The sequence below is a fragment of the Mesoplodon mirus genome, assembly GCF_964341445.2.
Source record: "Mesoplodon mirus genome assembly, chromosome: 1".
NCBI classification, from domain to species: Eukaryota; Metazoa; Chordata; class Mammalia; order Artiodactyla; family Ziphiidae; genus Mesoplodon; species Mesoplodon mirus.
This window is the reverse complement of record NC_138976.1, coordinates 20,033,117-20,057,185: the sequence shown is the minus strand read 5'-3', so window position 1 is coordinate 20,057,185 and position 24,069 is coordinate 20,033,117. Positions and strand designations below refer to the sequence as shown.

Genomic DNA, 24,069 nt, shown 5'->3' with positions numbered 1-24,069 from the left:
CTCTCCCCCGCTAGCTAGTGACAGGGGAGCAGACAGGCCCAGAGCCCCGAGTGCACAGCCCCCATGTGTGTCTGGGTGCCCAGTTCCAAAGCTGCCTGCGGCCCAGCAGAAAGGCACCCGGGTTTGTGCTGCCCCTAAAACGGCTGCTCCGTTTCTCCCTGCAGAGCCCTACACGTGCGGCGCCTGTGGAATCCAGTTCCAGTTCTACAACAACCTGCTGGAGCACATGCAGTCCCACGCGGGTAAGGGCCCCACGGTGGACGGGGGCGGGGTACTGAAGCCCCCCTTATCCCTCCCACCCTCAGATCCTGTGAAAGGCAGAGACGGCCAGGGCCAGCCTGCGGCCGCTCTCCCAAAAAACAGTCACAGGATGCGGGAGCCCTGGTTACTCCGCTGTAAGTCAGGATGGTCTGTGCCCTGCGGGGGCAGCTGGCTTGATGGCAGCGTAGCCAGAGAGGGGGTTGGAGCTGGAGAAGGCTTCCAGAAATCGTGACCTCTGCCCGGAGCCTAGAGGCCAAACAGGAGCTGAGCAGGACAGAGTCCTGGGTGTGTGTAGGGTTGAGTGTGGTTTGAGACCCAGGTGGGCGGAGGAAGGAGAGGGCAGTGGAGAGGGCTCAGCCCGAGGCAGCCTGGGGCGAGCCCCATTGCTTTCGTGGTCATACCCCCGAAGCAGCAGTCCTCAAATGTGAGTGTGCATCAGTCACCAGGAGGGCTGTTGACAGCTCAGATTTCTAGGCCGCACTCTGAACTTCAGATGCGTGGGTCTAGGGCGGGGCCCAGGACTCGCATTTCTGACAGGTCCTCAGGCCACACACACCCGGCTTGTCCGGGACCACACTTTGAGAACTGCTGTAGAGCCACAGCTAGGAGTCTGCTGTCTGGACACCCTTTTTATCAGTTGTTCCATCTGTCCGGCTTACAATGTCAGCTCCCTCACTAGACCACCAGCCTCCAATTTTAGGTTTTGGTCATAGTAGCACTGATTTCTTTTTTTCTTTTCTTTAACGTCTTTATTGGAGTATAACTGCTTTACAATGGTGTGTTAGTTGCTGCTGTATAACAAAGTGAATCACCTGTATGTATACATATATCCCCGTATCTCCTCCCTCTTGCATCTCCCTCCCTCCCACCCTCCCTACCCTACCCCTCTAGGTGGTCACAAAGCACCGAGCTGATCTGATTTCTGATCTGATCTCTGTTTTAGGCAGAGCTGATCTGATTTCTGATCTGATCTCTGTTTTAGGCAGGCAGACACTGTTTGCTTTAACAGGTAAATCCCAAATTCTCGGTGGTTTGACATAACCACTTCCTTCTCAGCCACATCACAGCCTAATGCACGCGGCCTTCCACGTGGAGATTCAGGGACCCAGACTCCTTCCTTCCTGTGTCTCCATCCTCCCCTGGATCACAGAGTCCTCTGTCTCTGACTGACGGGCAGGGAGAGAGGCACACTTCCTTCTTTACCACTTCAGACCACAAGTGACACATACATGCTCAAATTCCGGAGCCCTGCCCAGGGACAGCCCGACAAGGGAAGCGGGAACATGGGGGAGACAGCTCGCTGACCCCGCCACCCTTCCCGCAGGGTGATCCTCTGGAGGCATTGGAGGTGATGTGAGAAAAGCGCCTGACACAGACGGTGGCTCAGTAAAGGCCAAAGAGGAGCTGACCAGGAAGGAGACTGAGTGTGTGCTTAGCTGTTGTCACTTCTGCTGTCACTGTGGTGGTTGTTGTTAGTTATTGCTTGTCTCTCTCTTAGGTTTCTGAATCTTTCATATCACCTTCCAGGTCTGGCCTGACTAGCACAGAGTATTACAGGGCGAGACGCTCTTCAGGCAGGTGCTGTTCTGTTACTGTGACCCCTCTTCGTTCATTCATTTGTGCAGCGTGTATCTATTGGGTGTCTGCTGTACACTAGGCACCAACTCGCGTGATTTTGGGTGGGAGGGAGATAATTTCTTTATAATGTACTCATTAAAATCAGTGCAGGCGGGCTTCCCTGGTGGCGCAGTGGTTGGGAGTCCGCCTGCCGATGCAGGGGACACGGGTTCGTGCCCCGGTCTGGGAGGATCCCACATGCCACGGAGCGGCTGGGCCCGTGAGCCATGGCCACTGAGCCTGCGTGTCCGGAGCCTGTGCTCCGCAGTGGGAGAGGCCACAGCAGTGAGAGGCCCGCGTACCGCAAAAAAAAAAAAAAAAAAAAAAAAATCAGTGCAGGGACTTCCCTAGTGGTCCAGTGGTTCAGAATATGTGCTTCCGATGCAAGGGGTGCAGGTTCAATCCCTGGTCGGGGAACTAAGATCCCACATGCTGCACGGCACGGCCAAAAAATTTAAAAATAATAATAATAAAATCAGTGCAGAGCTGGACTGACTGCCATGACACGTGAGTTCCAGTCCTCTCTAACCGACGTGTCTCTATACCATGTGACCTCAGGCAGGAAACTTTGTCGTCGTCCCCCCCCACACACTCTGATTCTCCATCTCTAAAACAAGGGCACACAGACCTGCTATCTCCAGCTGCCCTCCTTACACCAAGGTTCTGTCTTCACGTGTCTCACACCTCCTGCTTGCCTTTGCTGTCAGCCATCCTGCACCAGGGAAGGCCTTGAACGCACTCAGAGCACTTAGACTTGACCCCATGGGGAACCAGTAGCCAAAGCTAGAAGGATGCTGGGGACCACGGCCTGAGCACCGCACTTGGGCCCGAGACCCCCACGGCCCCGTCTCTGCTCCCTTCTCCTCCGAAACCCTCTGCCCCTCTGCCAGCTCTGGAAGCTGAGCCCTAATTAGGGAAGAGTCTGGGTGCCAGTGCTTCTCTGTCCCTCAGGCGGTTGGGCGGAGGCCATTAACATGCAAATCAAGGGTGCGCCTGGGGGTGCCCCACCTCCCCCAAGCATCCCAACTTGTTTTCGGAGAAGAGCTTTGGGCTGCTTTGTTCTGGTTCAGTGCTGGCAGAGAATGCCTTGCCGGCAATCCAGTGCAAAGCCAGGCTGAATCCCAGCCAGGCTGAGTCGGGATTAAAGGATTGACTCCATAGAGAGAAATTAAGCATCATGATCTGCGCAGTTCACGGGGCTGCTGATAAGGGGGATCAGCCTCGAATAACAGCAATCTCATTAAGAGGCTGCTGAATGGCACAGGGTAATTCCCGCTAATAAACTTCCTTTCTGCGCTGTAGGAAAACCTTCCTGGCCCCTGGTGACAGTTTAGGAGCAGGTTTTGGCAGCAGTAATACTAAAGATAGCTAACACTTAGTGAGCGATTACTGTGTGTCAGGCCTGCTTATTGCGTCAGGGCTCCTCAACAAGCTGGTTGGCATTATCATCCCCATTATACAGATGAAGAAACGGAGGCTCAGAGAACATAATCACTGGCCCAAAGTTGCATGGCTCGTAAAAAGTACCTCACATCGTTGAGTTCTTACCTATTAGCTCATTTGATCCTCAGAACATCCCTCTGAGTTGGGTCCACATTGGCTCACCTTTATAGATAAGGAAACTGAGGTTAAAAGGGCTAAGTATAGAAAATGGAAGCACATATTTTGGGCAGAAGAGTGTCAGTTAAAAATTACTTATCAATAAGAAAATTATTAGGCCTGTGCAACAATTAATGATTTAAATAATGATCATAATATTTAATAAATATAAACTGTTTCCATAATGTTTTGCCTCCAGAATGCAATAGCTCATTTCCTCAGCTGTTATCAGTAGGGCAGATGCTTTGATTTTTTTCCAAGTTATAGTGCTGTTTTGCTTGTTTGTGTTTAGAAGTGTGCATTATGCAGTTCATTTTAGTGTGCTATTTCTGTGTTGTTTATTTTTTGTTCTTTTAATAAAAAGTGTAAATTTCTAAATAAAATAAAATGGCTAAGTAACTTGCCCAAGGCTCTGCAGCCACAGTATCAGACCAGGATTCTGACCCTCCCATGAACTCCAGAGCCGGTGCTCTGAACAGCCACCCTCTTCAGCAGGGTAGATGGGGTGGAGGATTAGGGATGGGGGAAGCCCCCTCAGAGGTCCTCTCTTCTAGTCTCTTTTCAAGTAGTCGGGGGACTGCAGCTAAGTGAGGCCTGGGGACTTTCCCAGGAGGCAAAAAAGTTGGCAACTCAGAGTGGTAGGATTTGGGAATGGCCACATTTAATTTCTGATCCCTTTGAGCTACTTCACCTCTCTGGGCATCGGTCTTCTCATCTGTAAAGTAGGCTCATCACCATTCTCCACAGGCTGGGTGAGGGTTCTGGAGATGATGTATGTAAAGTATTAAGGGCTATGGCACATTCTAAAATAAGACTGAATAATGCAGGTTTCTCTTTTTCCATCCCCTGCTAGAAACAACTGCTTCCTTCTTTCTGCAACTGATCCCTCCTTGGGAGAAAGCCTTTATTCCAGCTTTGCATCCCGCCCTTTACAGATGTCTGTGTATCTGTACGTGTGTGAGCATGTGTATCTGTGGTACGTAGGGTTAGCCACACTGAATAAACCTTGTTTCCAGCTCAAGCTATAGAGCATTTACTGGGTACCTCACCCATTTAGCAGCATTATCTGTGAGATAAGGAGGAAAAATGTTTTTTTAATAAGCCATGCTAGACATCATTATCTAATTAGAGGTTGAGTAATCCCAATTTCAAGCCTTGCAGAAAGGCAGAGAATGAGGGAATCGCCCTGCAGCTTGCCCAGCCCTGGGATTTTGGAAGGAGGAGGGGAAACTGAGCCCTAGAGAATTGAAGTGCCTAACTCAAGGTTATAATACTCAGCCAAAGCCTGGTTCAAATCCCAGGCTTCCAAATCTCTGTACTCTAGCAGAGAAAGTCAGTAAGAATGGCTGCTGGTTTCCATTTTGAAATTTGTGTTTCTCTTTTTTACACGTGAGGTCTATTCATTAAAGGAAATTGGGAAAATGCAGAGAAATTGCAAAATGAAGACTCAGCCATAATCTCACTACTCAAAGTTAGCCACTGTTACTTTTTTTTTAAACAAATATTTATTGAGTATATATGGTGTACTGCTATAAAGTGAATGGTTTTTTGTTTTTTTTATTTTTGGCTGCGCTGGGTCTTCGGTGCTGCGTGCGGGCGTTTCTCTAGTTGAGGCGAGCGGGGGCCACTCCTCGCCGCGGTGCGCAGGCGCCTCACCGCAGTGGCCTCTCTTGTTGAGGAGCACGGGCTCTAGGCGTGAGGGTCAGCAGTTGTGGCTCACAGGCTCCAGAGCGCAGGCTCAGCAGTTGTGGTGCGCAGGCTTAGCCACTCCGCAGCATGTGGAATCCCCCCGGACCAGGGCTCGAACCCGTGTCCCCTGCATTGGCAGGCAGATTCTTAACCACTGCACCACCAGGGAAGCCCAACTGTTACTCTTTTAATGGTTTCTTTTCAGTCTATTTTAAAATCAGATTTATTGAGATATAATTTACATAAATAAAATTCACCAATTTTAAGAGTACAGTTTGATGGGTTTTGACAAACGTATAGTCATTTAACCACTATCACAAGCACAATGTATAGTGTTACCGTCAACCCAAAAAGTTCCCTTTGCAGCAAGTCCCTTTCCCAGGCCCCCACCCTGGCAACCACTGTCTGCTTTCTTTTGTTATAGTTTTGCCTTTACTGGAATTTTGTATAAATGGAATTATATGATATTTAGTCATTTGTGTCTGACTTCTTTCACTTAGCATACTTTTGAGACTCATCCATGTTGTTCTGTGATATCAGTATTTCTTTTTATTTCTGAGTAGTATTTCATTGTTTGGATATACCACAATTTGTTTATCTATTCCCCTACCGATGGACATTTAGGCTGTCTCCAGTTTGGGGCTATTACGAATAAAGCTGCTGTGAATGCCCAAGTCCCTGTGTGGACATTTTTTTTTTTAACATCTTTATTGGAGTATAATTGCTTTACAATGTTTTTAACTACTAGGTAGATACCTAGGAGTAGAAATGCTGGGTCATTTGGTCACTCTATATTTAACCCTTTAGGGAACTTCCATACTGTTTCCTAAAGTGGCTACACCATTTTTCCATTTCCACCAACAGTGTACGAGGGGTCCAGTTTCTCCACATCCTTGATAACGCTCGTTATTATCTGACTTTTTGATTATAGCCATTCTAGGGCATTAAGGGATATCTCATGGTGATTTTAATCTGTGTATTCCTGATGACAAATGATGTTGAACACTTTTTCATGTGCTTATTGGCCATTTAAATATCTTCTTTGGAGAAATGTCTATTCAGATCCTTTGCCCATTGTTTAATTGGGTTTTTTTGTTTTTTTATTATTGAGTTGTAAGAGATCTTTTTATCTTTATATACGAGGGCTCTATAGATATATGATTTACAAGTATCTTTTCCCATTCTGTAGGTTGTCTTTTCACTTTCTTGATGCTGTCCTTTGAAGCACAAAAAATTTTGATGACGACTACCTATTTTTTCTTTCATTGTTTATGCTTTTGATGTCATATGTAAGAAATCATTGCCTAACCAAGGGTCACAGAGACTTAACTCCTCTGTTTGCTTCTAAGAGTTTTATAGTTTTCACTGTTACGTTTAGGCCTGTATTCCATTTTGTGTTAATTTTTGTATGTGGTATGAGGTAGGGGCCCAGCTTCATTCTTTTGCATGTGGATATCCAGTTGTCCCAGCACCATTTTTAAAAAGACTGTTCCCCCATTGAATTGTCCTGGCACCCTTGTCAAAAATCAATTGACTGGGCTTCCCTGGTGGCGCAGTGGTTGAGGGTCCGCCTGCCGATGCAGGGGACACGGGTTCGTGCCCCGGTCCGGGAGGATCCCACGTGCCGCGGAGCGGCTGGGCTCGTGAGCCATGGCTGCTGAGCCTACGCGTCCGGAGCCTGTGCTCTGCAACAGCAGAGGCCACCACAACAGTGAGAGGCCCGCATACCACAAAAAAAAAAAAAAAAAAAAAAAAATCAATTGACTCTAAATGTGAGGGTTTATTTCTGGATTCTGAATTCTATTTCATTGATCTGTACGTGTGTTTTTGTGCCAGTACCACACTGTCTGGATTACTGTGACTTTATAACAGCTTTGAAATCGGGAAGCCTAAGCCCTCCTACTTTGTTCTTCTTCAAGAGTGTTTTGGCTATTCTGTGTCACATAAACTTTAGGCTCAACTTGTCAATATCTGCAAAAAAGACAGCAGGACTTTTGATAGGGATTGTGTTGAATCTAGATCAATTTGGGGAATATTGCCGTTTTAACAATATTGTCTTCCAGGCCTTGAACATAGGGTGCCTCTTCATTTATTTAAGTCTTCTTTGAGTTCTTTCAATAATGTTTTTAGTTTTAAGTGTACAAGTCTTATACTTCTTTTGTAAATTTATTCCTAAGTATTTTATTCTTTTAGAAGCCATTATAAATGGAATTATTTCCTTAATTTAATTTTTGGAGTGTTCATTGCTGACGTAGAGAAATATAATTGATTTTTTTTAGTATATTGATCTCATATCCTGAAACCTTGCTGAACTTATTTATAAGTTTTAATAGTTGTGTGTGTGTGTGTGTGTATTCCATAGGATTTTCTATACACACAGTCATGTCATCTGTAATCTGTAAGTAAAGATAATTTTACTTCTTCCATTCATGTGGATGCCCTTTATTTTTCTTTTCTTTTTTATTCTTTCTTTCTTTTTTTCTTTCATTGACCTGGCTAGAACCTCTAATACATGTTGAATAAAATAGAGTGGACATTCTTATCTTGTTCCTGATCTTAAGAGGAAAGTTTTTCATGTTTAACCATTAACTGTGATGTTGGCAGTGGGTTTTTCATAGATGCCCTTTGTCAAGTTGAAAAAGTTCCCTTCAATTCCTAGTTTGTTGAGCGTTTTTATCATGAAAGGGTGTTGGATTTTTGTCAAATCATTTTTCTGCATCTATTGAAACTATCATGTGGTTTTTGTCCTTTATTCTATTAATATGGTATTGATTTTTGTATGTTGAACTAATCTTGTATTCCTGGAATAAATACCACTTGATCATGGTGTATAACCTGTTGTATATGTTGCTGGATTTGGTCTGCTCTGTTTTATTAAAGATGTTTGTATCTATATTCATAAGGCATAGTGGACTATAGTTTGTTTTTTCTTGTGACTTCTCAGTCCTGTTTTGGTATCAGAATAATACCTGCCTCATAGAATGAATTGAGAAGTGTTCCCTCCTCTTCTATTTCCAGAAGAATTTGTGAAGGGTTCTTTTAACATATTATAGAATTCACCGATGAAGCCATCTGAGCCTGCGCTTTCCTTTACTTTTCTTTTTTATGGTCGGTGTTTTGACTACTAATTCAGTCTTTTTAATAGATCTATCCAGATTTTCTACTTCTTGAATCAGTTTTGGTAGTTTATGTCTTTCTAGGAATTTGTCTATTTCATCCAGGTCATCTAATTTTTTGGAATACTACTGTTCATAGTATTTCCTTATAATCCTTTTTATTTCTATCAGATCAGTAAACTTGTTTTTTTGTTTTGTTTTGTTTTTGATGTCCTTTATGAGGTTGAGAAAGTTTCCTTCTTTTCCTAGTTTGCTGAGATTTTGTATCATAGGTGGGTATTGAATTTTATCACATTTTAAAGTGCATTTATATCTGTGGAGATGATTTTTCTTATTTTTGTTTTCCTCTTAGTATAGGGAATTACACTGATTGATTTTCTGTAACTATTCTATTTATGGGATAAGCTTCATTTATTCATGATATGTTATTATTTTTATTTTTATGTTTTTTATTTTTGGCCACATAGCTTGCGAGATCTTAGTTCCCCAACCAGGGGTTGAACCCCGGGCCACAGCTGTGAAAGCGATGAGTCCTAACCACTGAAACTGCCAGGGAACTCCCATGATGTGCTGTTATTTTTATATATTACTATATTTAGCTTGCTAATAGTTTGTTAAGGATTTTTGTGAAGGATGTTGGTCTGTAGTTTCTTTTCTTGTAATTTTTTTCTCGAGTTTTGGATCAGGGTAATGACAGCCTTATAAAATGATTGGGAAATGTTCTTTCCTCTTCTAATCCTGGGAGAATTTGTATTATTCCTTCCTTAAATATGTGGTCAAGCTTTCCAGTGAACCCATATGGGAATTTTCTTTGTGGGAAATTATGTAAACTATGAACTGAATTTCTTAATAGTTATAGAACTTAAGAGATTTGAGGTTACCTGTTTCTTCTGGAGTGAACTTTGGTACTTTATGTTTTTTAGGGGGGTTTTTTTGTTTGTTTGTTTGTTTTACCTCACTTAAGAGGTTGAATTTATTGGCCTAAAGTTGTTCATAATCATTTTAATCCCTTTACTATGTGTAGCATCTGTAGTGATGTCCCCTTCTTTTACTCCTGCTACTAATAATTTGTGTCCTCTTTTTCTTTTTTTAATGTTTCTTGTTAGAGGTTTATCAATTTTACTGATCTCTACAAAGAATTAGCTTTTAGTTTCATTGATTTTTCTCTATTGTGTTTATCCATCTTCTGTTTCGTTAATTTCTGCTTTTATCTGTATTATTTCCTTTCTTCTGCTTATGTTAGACTCAACTTACTCTTTTTTTTTATAGTAATCTTTTATTTATTTATTTATTTTTATATTTATTTTTGGCTGTGTTGCGTCTTCGTTTCTGTGCGAGGGCTTTCTCTAGTTGCTGCAAGTGGGGCCCACTCTTCATCGCGGTGCGTGGGCCTCTCACTGTCGCGGCCCCTCTTGTTGCGGAGCACAGGCTCCAGACGCGCAGGCTCAGTAGTTGTGGCTCACGGGCCTAATTGCTCCGCGGCATGTGGGATCTTCCCAGACCAGGGCTCGAAACCGTGTCCCCTGCATTAGCAGGCAGATTCTCAACCACTGCGCCACCAGGGAAGCCCTCAACTTACTCTTTAAACTTACTCTTCAGATCTCTTAGTGTAGAAGCTTTATAACACTGATTTTAAATGTTTATTCTTTTCTAATATAATTATTTAATGTTATAAATAACATTTATTTAGATGTATCCCACAAATTTTGAAATGTTATGTTTTAATGTTTAGTTCAAAACATTTTCTGATCTCCCTTATGTTTCTTTGACCTATGGGTTATTTACAACTGTGATGTTTAATATTCAAATAGTTGAAATTTTTCCAAATATCTTTTTGTTGTTGATTTCTAATTTAATTCAATTATGGTCAGAGACTATACTTTATATGATTTCAGTATTTTTCTATTCCACCTCCTTTTTCTGGTAATCTAGTTATATGTATATGGGACTGCTTGATGTTGTCCACTCTCTGTTCATTTATATTCAGTCTTTTTTTCTCTTTTCTCATGAGAGTAACAATTACTGAGAGAAGGCAGTTGAAATTTCCAGTTGTAGGTTTATCTATTTCTTTTTTCAGTTTTCTCAGCTTTTGCTTCATGTGTTTTAATGCTCTGTTATCACTTGCACACACACTTAGGATTATTATATATTCTTGGTGATTTGACCCCTTTATCATTATGCAGGGTCTCTTGTTACCCCCATCATATTTCTTGTTTTGAGGTCTGTTCTTTCTGTAATACTATTACAAGCATCTCCACCTTTCTCTTCATTACTGTTTGTGTGGTATACCTTTATTTAACCTTTTACTTTTAACTTATCCATGTCTTCATATTTAAATAGGTTTCTTATAGTTAGCATATCATGGGGTCTTGCTTTTTTATTAAGTATGACAATGTCCACTTTTATTTGAAATGTGGAGACCATTTAAATTTAATGTGATTTCAGTATTATTGGGTTTAAATCTACCATTTTCGTATTTGTTTACTAATTGTTTCATTTGTTGCTTATTCCTTTTTCTCTAATTTTTTGCCTTATTTTGGACTGAGAATTTTTTATGGTTCCATTTTTATCTCTACAATGGATTTATTTGCTATAACTCTTTGTTGTTTTTTTTAATAGTCTATTTGGGTTTTGAACTATGCATTTCTAACTTATCAAGTCTACATGTAAAGGCTATTAGCCTTTTCATATTGTGTGAAAAACTTTCAACAGAATCTTCTATTTCCCCTTCCTAGTCTTTCTTCTATTGTTAACATATGGTTTATTTCTACATATAATTACCACAATTCATTGTTATTTTTTTCCAGTGAGCAGTCAGTTATCTTGTTAAAGAGATTAAAAATGAGGGAAAACACTTTTTATATCCATTCATGTTCAGTTTCCAGAACTCTTTATTTCTTTCTCTAGATCCAGATTCTTATTTGATGTCATTTGGGGGGGGGTGATGTCATTTTTTTTTAATACCTAAAGAACTTCCTTTAACGTTTCTTATAGTTGCAGGTATGATTTTTTTTTTTTTTGGTCCTTATTTTACCTCCATTTGTGAAAGATAGTACCACTGGATTTAGAATTTCCTTATTTTATTTTAAAAATATTTTTGTGTTTTTTTTAAATTGAAGTATAGTTGATTTATAATGTTGCATTAGTTTCAGGTGCACAGCAAAGTGATTCAGTTATACATACATACATATCTTTTTTTCAGATTCTTTTCCCTTATAGGTTATTACAAAATATTGAGTATAGTTCCCTGTGCTATACAGTGGGTCCTTATTGTTTGTCTGTTTTATATATAGTAGTGTGTATATGTTAATCCCGAACTCCTAATTGATCCCTCCCGCCTTTCCTCTTTGGTAACCATAAGTTTGTTTTCTGTGTCTGTGGGTCTGTTTCTGTTTTGTATTGATATATAAGTTCATTTGTATCATTATTTTACATTCCACATATAAGCTATATTATATGGTATTTGTCTGGCTTACTTCACTTAGTATGATAATCTCTAGGTCCATCCATGTTGCTGCAAATGGCACTATTTCATTCTTTTTTATGGCTGAGTAATATCCCATTGTATAAATATAATTTAGATTATATAAATTTAGATTATAAATATAAATATCTTCTTTATCCATTCATCTATCGATGGACATTTAGAATTTTAGGTTGACATTCTCTTTTAATACTTTGTTCTGTTACCTGCTGGGTCTGTTGTTATTCTTATTTTTGTTCCCCTGTACTTAATTTTTCCCCCTCTCTGGCTGCTTTTAAGAGTTTCTCTTGTCATTGGTTTTCAACAATTTGATTATGATACTGTGCCTTGGTGGTGTTTTCTTTATGTATTTCTGCTTGGGGTCAGTTGAGCTTTTAGAACCTGGTTTTATGGTTTTCATCCAATTTGGAAAGATTCTGGCCATTTCTTCAAATATTTTTTCTGCCTCACCCCCGTTTTCTGGGACTCCAATTATATTTATGTTAAATGACTTAACATTGTCCATGCTCCATTTATTTATTTTCAATCTTTTACTCTCTCTGGTTTTCATTGGGTAGTGTTTTTGCTATGTCTCCAGCTTCACTGATTTTTTTTCAACAGCTGTTGTAAGCTCCTTATTGGCTAATTCCATCATCTCTATCCTTTCTAGGTCTGTTTCTATTGATTGGTTTGTCTCCTTATGTCATAGGTCATATTTTCCTACTATTTTGAATGTCTGGTACTTATTAGATGAATGATATTGTGAATTTTATAGTGTTAGATGCTAGATTTTGTATTGTTTAAGAGTATTAAACTTGACTTACAGTTTGTTACTTGGGATCACCTTAATACTTTGGAGGCTTGCTCTTTAAATGTATTAGGGCAGATCTAGTGGCTTAGTCTATGGCTAACTTAGCCCCATAGTATTTCTCCCTGAACTTTAATCTCTGTCTCTTCAAGGGGACCGCTGGGCTCTGTTCAGTTCCCTGGTCCTATGCAGCAGCTTGAAAACTGCTTCCAGGCAGTAAGTGGCACAGTCAGAGAGCTCACCGCATTTGTTTCTTTTTTCTGGGATCACACCCTGGGTTGCCTGTATGAAAGCAGTCATATCATCATGATTATCAGTTGTTTGCATCTGGAGGGCAGAAGTGAAAGTCCTCTCCCCATCTTTTTTTGATGCATAGATTTGTTCGTTATTTGACTTGTGAGTCTAAAATATGTATCTATAAATAATACATATGACATTATGATTAGAGCTTGCTTTTCATTATCTTATGCATTTTCCCATGTTGCTCCAATCTACATGACCACCTTTCTAGTGGCTGCAAAATATTCCTTGAGTGCACATCCCAGAGTCTCTTGACTAGTCTTGCAGGGCTGACTGAATATGTAGACGTTGGGGAAGCCTCTTCTCTAGGTATGAATAGTGTGGCCTTGACCTCTAAGGCCTGATGCCTTAACTGAGAAGAATGGAAGAAAGATGTCTGGCAACCCTGAACAGAGGCCACTGACCCATTCAACAGCCAAAGAGCACAGAGAAACAATATTAGAATATTAGGCAAGTAGGTTCGTAGCAGAATAGTAATATTGTAAACGGCACAGCCCAGAAACTTAGGACTTGGAGTGTAGTTAAGCAATTTGTGGAATATTGTGTGATAAAAGATTGTGTGGCCATTTGTGATGACAAGCATGTAACTCAGACCATTTCCACTCAGATATGATCTTAAAGAAATGTCAAGGAGTAACCGTGCATAGAGTATGGCACCTGCCCATGACTTAAAACTGAATATGGCTGCATATGCACATGTTAACAAAAATTAGGGAAATGCAGGGAGGAGGCAACTAGGAACCAGGGGACCTGGGATGTCCGTCCCAGCTCTGCTGCTGGTTTTCTGTGTTTTCCTGGGCAAATCCTTTCCTGTATCTAGACTTTGGTTTTCACTTCCTACATGTAATGAGGGGGTTGAGAATTGTATACTTTATGTCACATAGGGCTTTGGTTTTGTTGTATTCATTTAAGTTTAGAATATACTAAAAAGATGAAAAGGCACACTTTAAAGAAGCAAGAGTGTGAGATGCTTTTGGCTTCTTGGAGTGTAATGGGCACCCCCTTCTGGGTCTCAGAGCTAGAACTTTGTGCTCGGGGGTGTTAGGGGGGCCTCCCAGCCAGACTCGGGACACAGCGGTTCCCATTCCCTGAGTGCTTACTCCATGCTGAGCACTGTACCCAGCTCTTTTCCTGTATTATCTCTTGTTAGTCCTTCTAGCAATTGTGTGATTATCTTCATTCTTCCAAGTGATGAAAATGAGGCTTTGCAGGCCTCAGATAGTTGTCTTAGGAGCCCAGATTTGAACCCAGGCCTGAGTCCCAGAGGCCAGTCTTGCCTTCACCCGCATGCTCTAGTTCTCCTCGCCTGGTGAGCCGGCAGGCCTCTTGCACTTCAGGGAAACACACTGTCCCCTTTGTGCCCGCAGCGGACAACGAGAACAACATCGCCTCCAACCAGTCCCGATCGCCCCCTGCTGTCGTGGAGGAGAAGTGGAAGCCCCAGGCCCAGAGGAACAGTGCCAACAACAGTAGGTCTTTCCTGGGCGGACCCGGGGGCTGGTGGAAGTCTACTACACCCACCTCCAGAGGCCTCCCCCCCGACCCCAGCTCGTTCCCCTCTGCTCCCACATCCCCACCCCTGTGTGTCTCCCATGGTGGTGCAAGACCACGCATCATGGTTTCCAAAGCACTTTCACGCCTGAGACCTCATTGGTGGGAATTCTGACCTCGTGGGATGGACAGAGGCGGCCTGGGGAGAGGTGCTCTGTTTGTGGTCAGAGAACACAAATTGGTGACAGAATCAGAATTAGAATCCAACTCCACTCTCCATGATTTCTCTTGTCTGCTTTTTCCTGACACTGTGGCCTCATGTGTCTTATTCACTAGCGACTCCTGTGTTAGAGGCCATTCCTATATTGAGGAAGAGGTTAGACTGGTTGGCTTCAGAGGTCAAGGTGAATGACATGCAACAAGTGTTTGCACACATATCACTACAGTCTATTCCCATGCTCAAGGCAGGCATTACTAATCAATCACAGAACTTTATTCCTATGAGACTGTCACATGTTAAAGACTGCCAAGACCATCAGTTTGTGTGCAAGATGAAATCTGTTCATAATTCCTAATACTAGACGCTTGAGTATTAGGCCACTGCCAGACCAAGGAGCCTTGACTGGCAGGGTTAATCACACCTCTCTTTGTGTCCCCTGCCAGCCACGACCAGTGGTTTAACACCTAACAGCATGATCCCCGAGAAGGAGCGGCAGAACATCGCAGAGCGGCTGCTGCGGGTCATGTGTGCTGACTTGGGCGCGCTGAGCGTGGTGAGCGGGAAGGAGTTCCTGAAGCTGGCCCAGACGCTGGTGGACAGTGGCGCCCGCTACGGGGCCTTCTCAGTCACCGAGATCCTGGGCAACTTCAACACGCTGGCGCTGAAGCACCTGCCGCGCATGTACAACCAGGTGAAGGTGAAGGTGACGTGCGCCTTGGGCAGCAACGCCTGCCTGGGCATCGGCGTCACCTGCCACTCACAGAGCGTCGGCCCCGACTCCTGCTACATCCTCACGGCCTACCAGGCAGAGGGCAACCACATCAAGAGCTATGTGCTGGGCGTGAAGGGCGCGGACATTCGCGACAGTGGCGACCTGGTGCACCACTGGGTGCAGAATGTGCTGTCGGAGTTCGTGATGTCGGAGATCAGGACAGTGTACGTGACAGACTGCCGGGTGAGCGCATCCGCCTTCTCCAAGGCCGGCATGTGCCTTCGCTGCTCAGCCTGTGCCTTGAACTCGGTGGTGCAGAGCGTGCTGAGCAAGCGGACGCTGCAGGCCCGCAGCATGCACGAGGTCATCGAGCTGCTCAACGTGTGCGAGGACCTGGCGGGCTCTACCGGCCTCGCCAAGGAGACCTTCGGCTCCCTGGAGGAGACCTCGCCACCGCCCTGCTGGAACTCGGTCACGGACTCGCTGCTGCTGGTGCACGAGCGCTACGAGCAGATCTGCGAGTTCTACAGCCGGGCCAAGAAGATGAACCTCATCCAGAGCCTCAACAAGCACCTGCTCAGCAACCTGGCCGCCATCCTGACGCCGGTGAAGCAGGCGGTCATCGAGCTGAGCAACGAGAGCCAGCCCACCCTGCAGCTGGTGCTGCCCACCTACGTCAGGCTGGAGAAGCTGTTCACGGCCAAGGCCAACGACGCGGGCACCGTCAGCAAGCTCTGCCACCTCTTCCTGGAGGCGCTCAAGGAGAACTTCAAGGTGCACCCGGCACACAAGGTGGCCATGATCCTGGACCCACAGCAGAAGCTGCGGCCCGTCCCGCCCTACCAGCACGAGGAGATCATCGGCAAGGTGTGCGAGCTCATCAACGAGGTCAAGGAGTCCTGGACCGAGGAGGCTGACTTCGAGCCCGCCGCCAAGAAGCCCCGCTCTGCCCCCGGCGAGAACCCCGCCGCCCAGGAGGACGACCGACTCGGGAAGAACGAAGTGTACGATTACCTGCAGGAGCCCCTCTTCCAGGCCACCCCGGATCTCTTCCAGTACTGGTCGTGCGTGACCCAAAAGCACACAAAACTCGCCAAGCTCGCCTTCTGGCTCCTTGCGGTGCCGGCCGTGGGGGCCAGGAGCGGGTGTGTAAATATGTGTGAACAAGCACTTCTCATCAAAAGGAGGCGACTGCTCAGTCCAGAAGATATGAACAAACTCATGTTTCTGAAATCTAACATGCTTTAAGACTTCCGGATGAAAAGAAAGAACAAAGAAAAAAGAAGAGAACGTTAGGAAAAAAAAAAAAACCACACAACACTGTCGCAAACAAAGAAAAAGGAATTTAAGTTCTAAACACTGTGGACCTCATTATAAATGCCCCCTGGAAACTTAAGTGCTTTTTTCAGTGTGTGTGTGCATGTGTGTACACAATCACGCGTGCACACTTTGGGCGTGGGCGGCTCTGTGCTCATCTGGGTGTGGCCGCAGAAGTGTCGCACACGCATGCACACACATACTCCCCTGGTGCATGTATGCACGCCCGCTCGTGGGCGCGTGTGCATTAAACTGGGCGTGTCAGGAAAGCTGAGTGTTTGGGAAAGAGGGAAGATGTTTCACCTCCTTTTCTCAGTAAGGGGGCTTTAAAAGACTCCATTTTCAGGTGCGCAGATTGGTAGAAAGCTGATGTAAAATGTTCAGGCAGCTGAGATCTGAAGTGACTTGACGCTCTCTGTCCTTCACTCTGTGGTCCCCCTTGCCTTCCATCCCCCTCCCCAAGCCTTCCTGACCCTATTGCACCCCACCCCTCCCCGGCTGCTCTGCCATGGATTCTCCAAACTGCATCAGATGGACAGCTTCTGCACTGGACTTTGTTCTTGTTCACCTTCAGGGCATTGAGCTGCTGCCTTTGTGATACCCTTGGGTGTCATGGGGCAGCCGCCTTAGAAACACACCTATCTATCTCCCCAGATCAGGAAAGGAGACTTTAAGAATATAAAGCTGACCTTTTGCTTTTTAATATAAGATAGAAAAAAAAGACATTTTTTCAAAGAAGTATAGATACTGTCTCCACTCCTTAATAATTTTTTTCCTAACATTTTAGCAGTTTTTACTTTTTTTTTTTTCAAATTTGATTTAGGCTCTGCTAGGAGGCACTGAATGTCTGTAACTTATATTTTGGAGGGTTTTTTTGTTTGTTTTTTGATTGCCCATTTTGTTCCTCAAGTCACTGTAAACTAGCTCATCTCAGTGGTATATATTCAATATCCGAAGGTTTTTATTAGACTTCCCTGTACAGTCCAGTTTTCCTGTATTCGAACAGCCAAGACCATGAACTTGGCTGTGCTGTTTGGAGACCAGGAGTGAGGTTGGAGTCACAGGTTTCACAGATGTGGGGTTCGGTGGAAGCCATAGGGAAGCATGTGGCTTAGGAGCTCTCCTGAATGTAAGCAGAAGACCGCCCTCCTGGCTCGCTGTGTCTGGTACTGCGAATGTCTGATTTCTATACCCAGAGTGCATTACACTACTCGCCACGTCACTGACCCTTGCAGCTCAGCAGGGACTCCTGAGTTGATCCATGTTCACGTCCATCACACCTCAGACCCACGGCCTCCTCTCCCCAGGACCCCGGGGATTCCGGCGGGTCCGCTGCCCACAGCCCTGGGGGGGGTCCCCACGCGAGCCTCTGCCCTCCTTCTAGGACAGTAGTTGAGCACGGTGCCTTGTGGGCCAAATGATGGATGTTTCGAGGGTGAAATGGCATTAGGCCACATTCAACTTGATGCTGTGAAAGATGTTTTTAGGCTTTGTTTCTCTGTGAGCAGTTTAGGTTCCACACACAGCCTAAATGCCAACAGGGTGACCCTTTCCCCTGTGAAGAGGTGGTTCCGTCAGGATCAGTGCTCAGCCTCCCACCCCACCTCTCAGTGAATGAAGTGCTGGTGGTCCCATATCCCCCCAGTGCCCACGGCTGTGGGATGGAGATAGTTACACCAAGGCTGAGGATGCCTACCATCGTGGGGGGCCATTTGCTAAGGCACATTCTACCATCTTGGGGGTTGACCAAGTCCACTCCATCCCTTCCTAGTAACAAAACATTGTTCAACTGTGAGATACCTCGACTACAAAAAGCACTGTACAACGGCCCTCTCCCCCCGGTCCGTGGCAGTCAAGTTGGGGAAGTAAAGTTGATTTGAAAACTCAAGGCTTAGGATCATGGACCAGAACACTGTCCCAAGTGTCAAGCCTGCTCACTTTGCCTCGTGAACTAACCCTCCCGAGTCTTGGACACCCTGAAAGGCATCAAAGTGGGCCGTTTCCCCATTCGCTCCAGCAACCCATGGTCTCAGGAACCACCATGCCATTTCCTCTCCTGGAGAAGTTCTGGGTATTAACTCTACAGCACTTCCCATTGGGGTCACACCGTCAGAAGAGCCTCCATCTGCACTGGACAGTCACGTCACTTCCTAGAGTATATGGGAGCATCGGCAGACTTTTCAATGAGACGTGTGGGGACATTCCAGAAGGTGGCTGCAGGGTTGCTGGTGGGTGACAGATGCCTCCAGCAAAAGGCCTCCAGCTTTGCTTTGCTGCTGGGGAAGGGTCCATGACCTGGCACTCTGAACCACGTGAGGAGGATGGGAGCTACCCGTTTTGTGTGGTTAGTGGGAGCTAAGCCTTGGAGCCCATCCTTCCCCTTCTTAGAGCGGAGCTGTTCTGGTGTTGCCTCATTATGGGGCCGCTCAGTTAGCAAATAGGCATTTCACTTTCTTGCAAAGCCATCAGGACCAAGCCCTGGTGTCAGCGTTCTTCTCTTCAGCAAAATTGAAGTCGTAACTAAATTCCAGTTATCTAGTCATATGTGTCAACTCCTGTCCTGTTCCTCCTTTGCACCTCAGTTCAATCCTTAGGGCTTGGCGTGCTCTGCAGATGTGACGTGAGTGCCACCAGGTCTTGGAAAGCTGTCTCCTGGGGCTGCCTCATCCAGATACGGGAGCAAGGTGGCAGGTAGTCATTTCTCTCTTGCAGCCTCTGGTTCTTCAGAAACTCGTTGCCAACAGGAAAGGCTGTACTAAGGTGCCCCCTCCATCTGCTTTCTCATGCAGACAGCTCCCATAGTGCAGAGCCCGTTGCAGTGAACAGCTTAATAAAACCCAAAGATCTCACAGGCCCAGCCACTGGCCCCACATCTCCAGCAATATCCACCCTATCCAAATTCTAGCTCAGCCAAAGGATTGAGGTCGGCTCTTCCAGTTCATCTCCCGGCCCCTAGCCTGGCATTGACCTTCGGAGAGTTTTTGTCTTCTGCCTCCCAGTTCTGTGACCACTATAGGACTTTACAGCTCAAGGCGGTTGCCTGCTGACCTGGACACAACTTGACTGAACCATGTGATTCCCAGGATAGAAATGGCCTTTGCATTGACATACACGGACCCCAGAGGGGAGGTGGAGAAAACACACCTCCACTCTGCAGGGTTTTCCCCCTCATCTGAGGTCAGTTGGCTTCACCACCAAAGCCCAAGCCAAGGACCATAGCCTCGTGGGTGGTCCCTCAGATTTGAAGTAACTGGGGGGTCTCGGCTCCACCAAGAGCAGCGGTGCCATCCCAGTCGTTGTGAGTGGATGCCCTTGTGCCGACATGGTTCTTTTTCCCTGTGCCCAGGTCCACCAGCCAGGCCTCCCTCCAGATGGTAGTTAGAAACCAGGAAACAAAACAGAGGGGCCACTGGGCAAAGCTCCTTTCTGGCCACACTTCATCTTGGGGTTCACGGCATAGAAAGCCACCTACTGTGTCCACGAGCAAGGACGCTTTGCCACCAACCTGCCTGACAGCCTCATGCTTGGCGTTCGGGGTTTGGCTCTTGGCTGGGAAAAGGGTGCTGAGGTTTCCTGATGAGGAGAGGACAGTCCGATGACACAGTTGAGAAGTTCTGCGTCTCCAGATTTCTGGGAAGGACTTTTTTTGACACCAGCTCTGTAGGCTGGCAAGCCTCTTCTCCTTCAGTTTGCTCCTTTCTCTCCTGCACTTTCGAGAAACACCAGAGAAAAACTCTGCAAGGCGTGTTTTCCACTGTGAAGCAGACCCTCTGCCTTTAGGGGTCCTCTAGGCTTGCGCCTGGACTTGGACTAGACTCCTTGGAAAGTGGGCATCTGAAGAGCTGTCAGGGATGCAGCATGCATTTTGGGGGGCCACAGGTTCACAAGAAAAGTTTGGAATGAACCTGGGATGGGGGTGGAGAAGGAGGTCCTGTGAGACATGGCCCAGAAGGGGACAGTACCTGGATGTCGCCATGACGATGGATGTGCTTGCAGGGACGGGAAGGGGAGGCACCCAAAGCATGGCCGGCAGTCTCCTCCTGCCCACTGAGCCGGGCAAGTTCATAGCTCTGCCCCTTGCCTTGGGCACAGTGACAGCGCCTCTGTCCCTGGGACGTACCTGAGGGAGGGCTTCTAGAAAGGCTGCTGGTTTAGATGAAACCCAGAGGCTAAGTAAGGCTCAGGCTGGCCCCTGGAGACAGTGGGCGGAGGGCTCCTGTCTCGGCCCCCCTGTATCCAGCCGGGCCAGTGGGAGAACTGGGAAGGGCCCTGCCCTCTCTTCACTGTGGCTAATGTTTGCTAGGCCAGTTATGGTGAACCAATGATACAGTGTTTTCCCTTTTCTGTTTCCCACCCGGTTTCCCCTTTTCAGGGTTTTCTGGAGGATTTTGTTGTTGTTGTTTTTCTTCCTCTCTCCTTTGCGTTTGAGGATCGTGGTCAGCGGAGCCCCGCCGTTCCCTGGAGGGGCGCTGTAGTTTCTGTGCGAAGAGGCACCTGCTCCTGCTTTGATGAGGGTAAAGGGCATCGCGTTACTGTTTGTTGTATTCATGCCCCTCTACCACCACGGGCGTTGCTTTAAAGGTTCAACTGCTGTACAGAGAAGGATTTGCTAAGTTTGCAGCTGGGTGTCAGCATCAGGACCCATAGGGGCCCTCCCCACCCATGCGTCCCACTGGGCACCTTGACTCTTCGAACCAAAGTTCCTTAAGGGGGCACAGCCCAGCCTGGTCCGCAACCTCAGGGGCCTGGGATCCCTGTGGCGCTTCCTGAAGTCCAGCTTGGCAAGAGACCATGGGGTCTGAGGCCAGCCGGAAAGGGGGCTCCTCCCACAACCCAGGTGCCAGCCAGTCCCTGCCTGGGACCCTTCCCTCCCACCCAGCCAGGGTGGCCGGGTTCCAAAGCGGTGAGCGAGCTCGTGGACTGGCACGGGGCTGGAGACAGAGGGACCTGCGGAGCCAGAGGCTCCCAGACCCGCCGGGCGGTGCGTCCAGGGCCATTCAGATGCCGAGCATCAGGAAATCATTTTGTACAACCACCTGAAGCAGAGATATTTTTTAAAAAGCATAAATTATTTTCAGTTGTTTTCTGATGATCCTCCCTTTTTCTTTTCCCCGTAACTTTGCGTCGGTGATTCTTTCACATCAGGTAAATCTTGAGAAAGCCTTGGTGCCCCTCCCTCCCAGGCCCCACTCAGTACCCATGCGTGTGCACCCTCATCCTTTCTCAGTAGTTAAGACGTTCTAGGCAATACCATAGGCACAGCTGACTGTGTCTCTGTCTTCGAGTGCAAGAAACTCAAGTCATCTTAAAAAAATACAAAAAAAAAAAAATTTACAAAAAAACAAACACAAAAAAATATCTTTTTTAGGCCAGAGTTTTCTACAGGTATTAATGAATATTTTTCTTAATCCTTATAAGTTTTATGTGTTTAATATTTCTTAATACCGGTAGCATTAATTTATACTTTTGTAGCAACACAATATTTTTATAAACAGCCAGTGCTTTGGCTCAAGTCTCCACAAGGGGTTTATGCAGGGTTATCTTGGGACCCTGTGTACCATGTACTGTATTTAAAAAAAAAGTTACCTAGTGTCACCCTTGCTGTGTTAATTAACAAAAGACGTTGTTTGCGGTCTCCTGTGTCGTTGGTGTGGACCCAACAGTTCTCCAAGGAGTCACATTGCATGGGGGTTGAGTTGACAGTTCTTGTGATATGTAAACCCCCGAGACCAAACTTGAGGGTTTATTTAGGCTTTTTCTGTTTGTCCTTTGGATTTTTGGTTTCATTTCGTTTTGGTACCGTTTCTCCATTTACGGCCAAATCAGTTTTCTGGTGTTTAAAACTTTTACTGATGTCAAATGGAGGAAAGGAACAGGAAAAAAAAAAAAAAAAAAAAAAAAGATTTTTACAAAGTAATAAAATTTAAAACTGAGCTGTTTAAATGTTGCTGTTTTTACCTGTCTGTTCTTGTCCAAAAGTGGGACATTCCCAGGGAGAAGAGGAAGGTTCTACTTGGTTCCTTAAATCGCCAAAAGCCCCCGCCCAGAAATCAGCACCCCCTACCCCCCGAATTCTTGCAACATTATTTCCTGGTTGGTTGATGCCAAGGTAAAAAGACATCCTTTTAATGGTTAGAGAGGATCAGTTGCTTAAATGATTTCATGTCAGTGTTGTATTTATGGTTTTACAATAAAACAACCTTTAGGAAGATGGCAGTGCGTGGTGTTATTTCTTGGGTTGGCATGGGGCCATGTCATCCAGGTAGGAGCAGGGCACTGGTGAGCAGAGATGGACAGAGGCAGAGATGTCACCTAGGGGTGAAAGAGCTGGAGTCCATCCTGAGGGGATACTGCGTGAGGCTGGGGTTAGTCAGCTCCTCGGAGCTCCCTGCTGACCTCAAGGCACCAGACCCAGGTTGGTGGTGTCTGATAAATAAGGGAGGGACACGGCCACAAGAAGACGTGGTCCCCGTGGGCCTTGTTGTGAAACACTGTCCCAGAGGAGGAAGGATGGATTTGGTCCGAGTCCTACAGGCCCAGTGCCCAAGGGACACATCCAAGTTCGCCTTGGCCACCATCATTTATGTGATGTGTGTTGTGTATACTGTCTGTTTTCTGGGGAAGAGTGCCTGTAGCTTGTGCCAAGTTCCTGATGGCATCTGTGACTCAGGAAGTTAAGAATCAGTGGGAGCTGTGGAGACACATTTCAGCCCAGTGTCTGGACACACTGTCCCCAACACAGGCCGGGGTGGAAAGCCTGCCTTGGGAGGAAAGGCTCTCTCCATCCCAGGAGAGGTTCAGGCAAAGCTCAGATGCCTGCAGTGGGTGTGAACCAAGCGACTGGTGGGCCCGCCGGGCAGCCAGACCAGGTAGCTCGGGTGCCCTTCTTCCTCTGTCCTTCTGAAGCTCTGCGTGGCTTTCCCACAGTGTCCCCTTCGCTGCTGCTCCCTCCCCATTTGCTGGCCACTGAACTGCTGCCGTCCTCCGAGCCAGCACCCCAGACAGCTCTCCCACTCCCTTCAAGACGGTGTGGCCTTCCTCCCTGACCCGCCTGGAGTCAGCACACCCGTCTCCCAAGTGAAGCACACGTCCAAGTTCGTCTCGCCCTGTGGTCACGTGTGTGAAGTTTGAAGTGTTGTGTATTGTCTGTCCGGGGGAGAGCGTCTGTGGCTTTGCCAGTGGCATCCGTGACTCTAGCCAGTGCCCTCCACAGTGGGCTGCGGGGGCCCAGCCGGGTGGACTTGCCCCTCTGCTGGCCTCGACCCGAGCCTCACACTACAGACACGCACGTCAATGCTTGGCTTGGAGAGTCGAACTGAAGGCAAGTCCTGGAGAGAAGACGCCACCAGAAGACAGCTGTGGCCAGAGTGGGCAGGGAGGGTGGTAGCTTCTCCTAAAGCAGGCCTGCTGCTGCCGGAACAGCCGTTCAAAGGTAAAACCACGTCCGGCTTTATCCCTGTCCTCAACCAGAAACGG

At 46.2% G+C, this 24,069-nt stretch overlaps 1 protein-coding gene across 10 annotated transcripts in view; it reads left to right on the top strand.

Annotated features, from left to right (window-relative positions):
• The window catches only part of ZNF618 (zinc finger protein 618), a 188,945-nt gene extending 166,183 nt beyond the window's left edge, over positions 1 to 22,762 (top strand). For all 10 annotated transcript variants that reach the window (XM_082622941.1, XM_082622945.1, XM_082622944.1 and 7 more), the window contains 3 exons: positions 165 to 242; positions 14,221 to 14,322; positions 15,008 to 22,762. In XM_082622941.1, the coding sequence (XP_082479067.1) occupies positions 165 to 242; positions 14,221 to 14,322; positions 15,008 to 16,524 (1,697 nt within the window). In that variant the 3' untranslated portion in view covers positions 16,525 to 22,762. The remainder of the gene's footprint in view (positions 1 to 164; positions 243 to 14,220; positions 14,323 to 15,007) is intronic.
• The last annotated feature ends 1,307 nt before the right edge of the window (positions 22,763 to 24,069 follow it).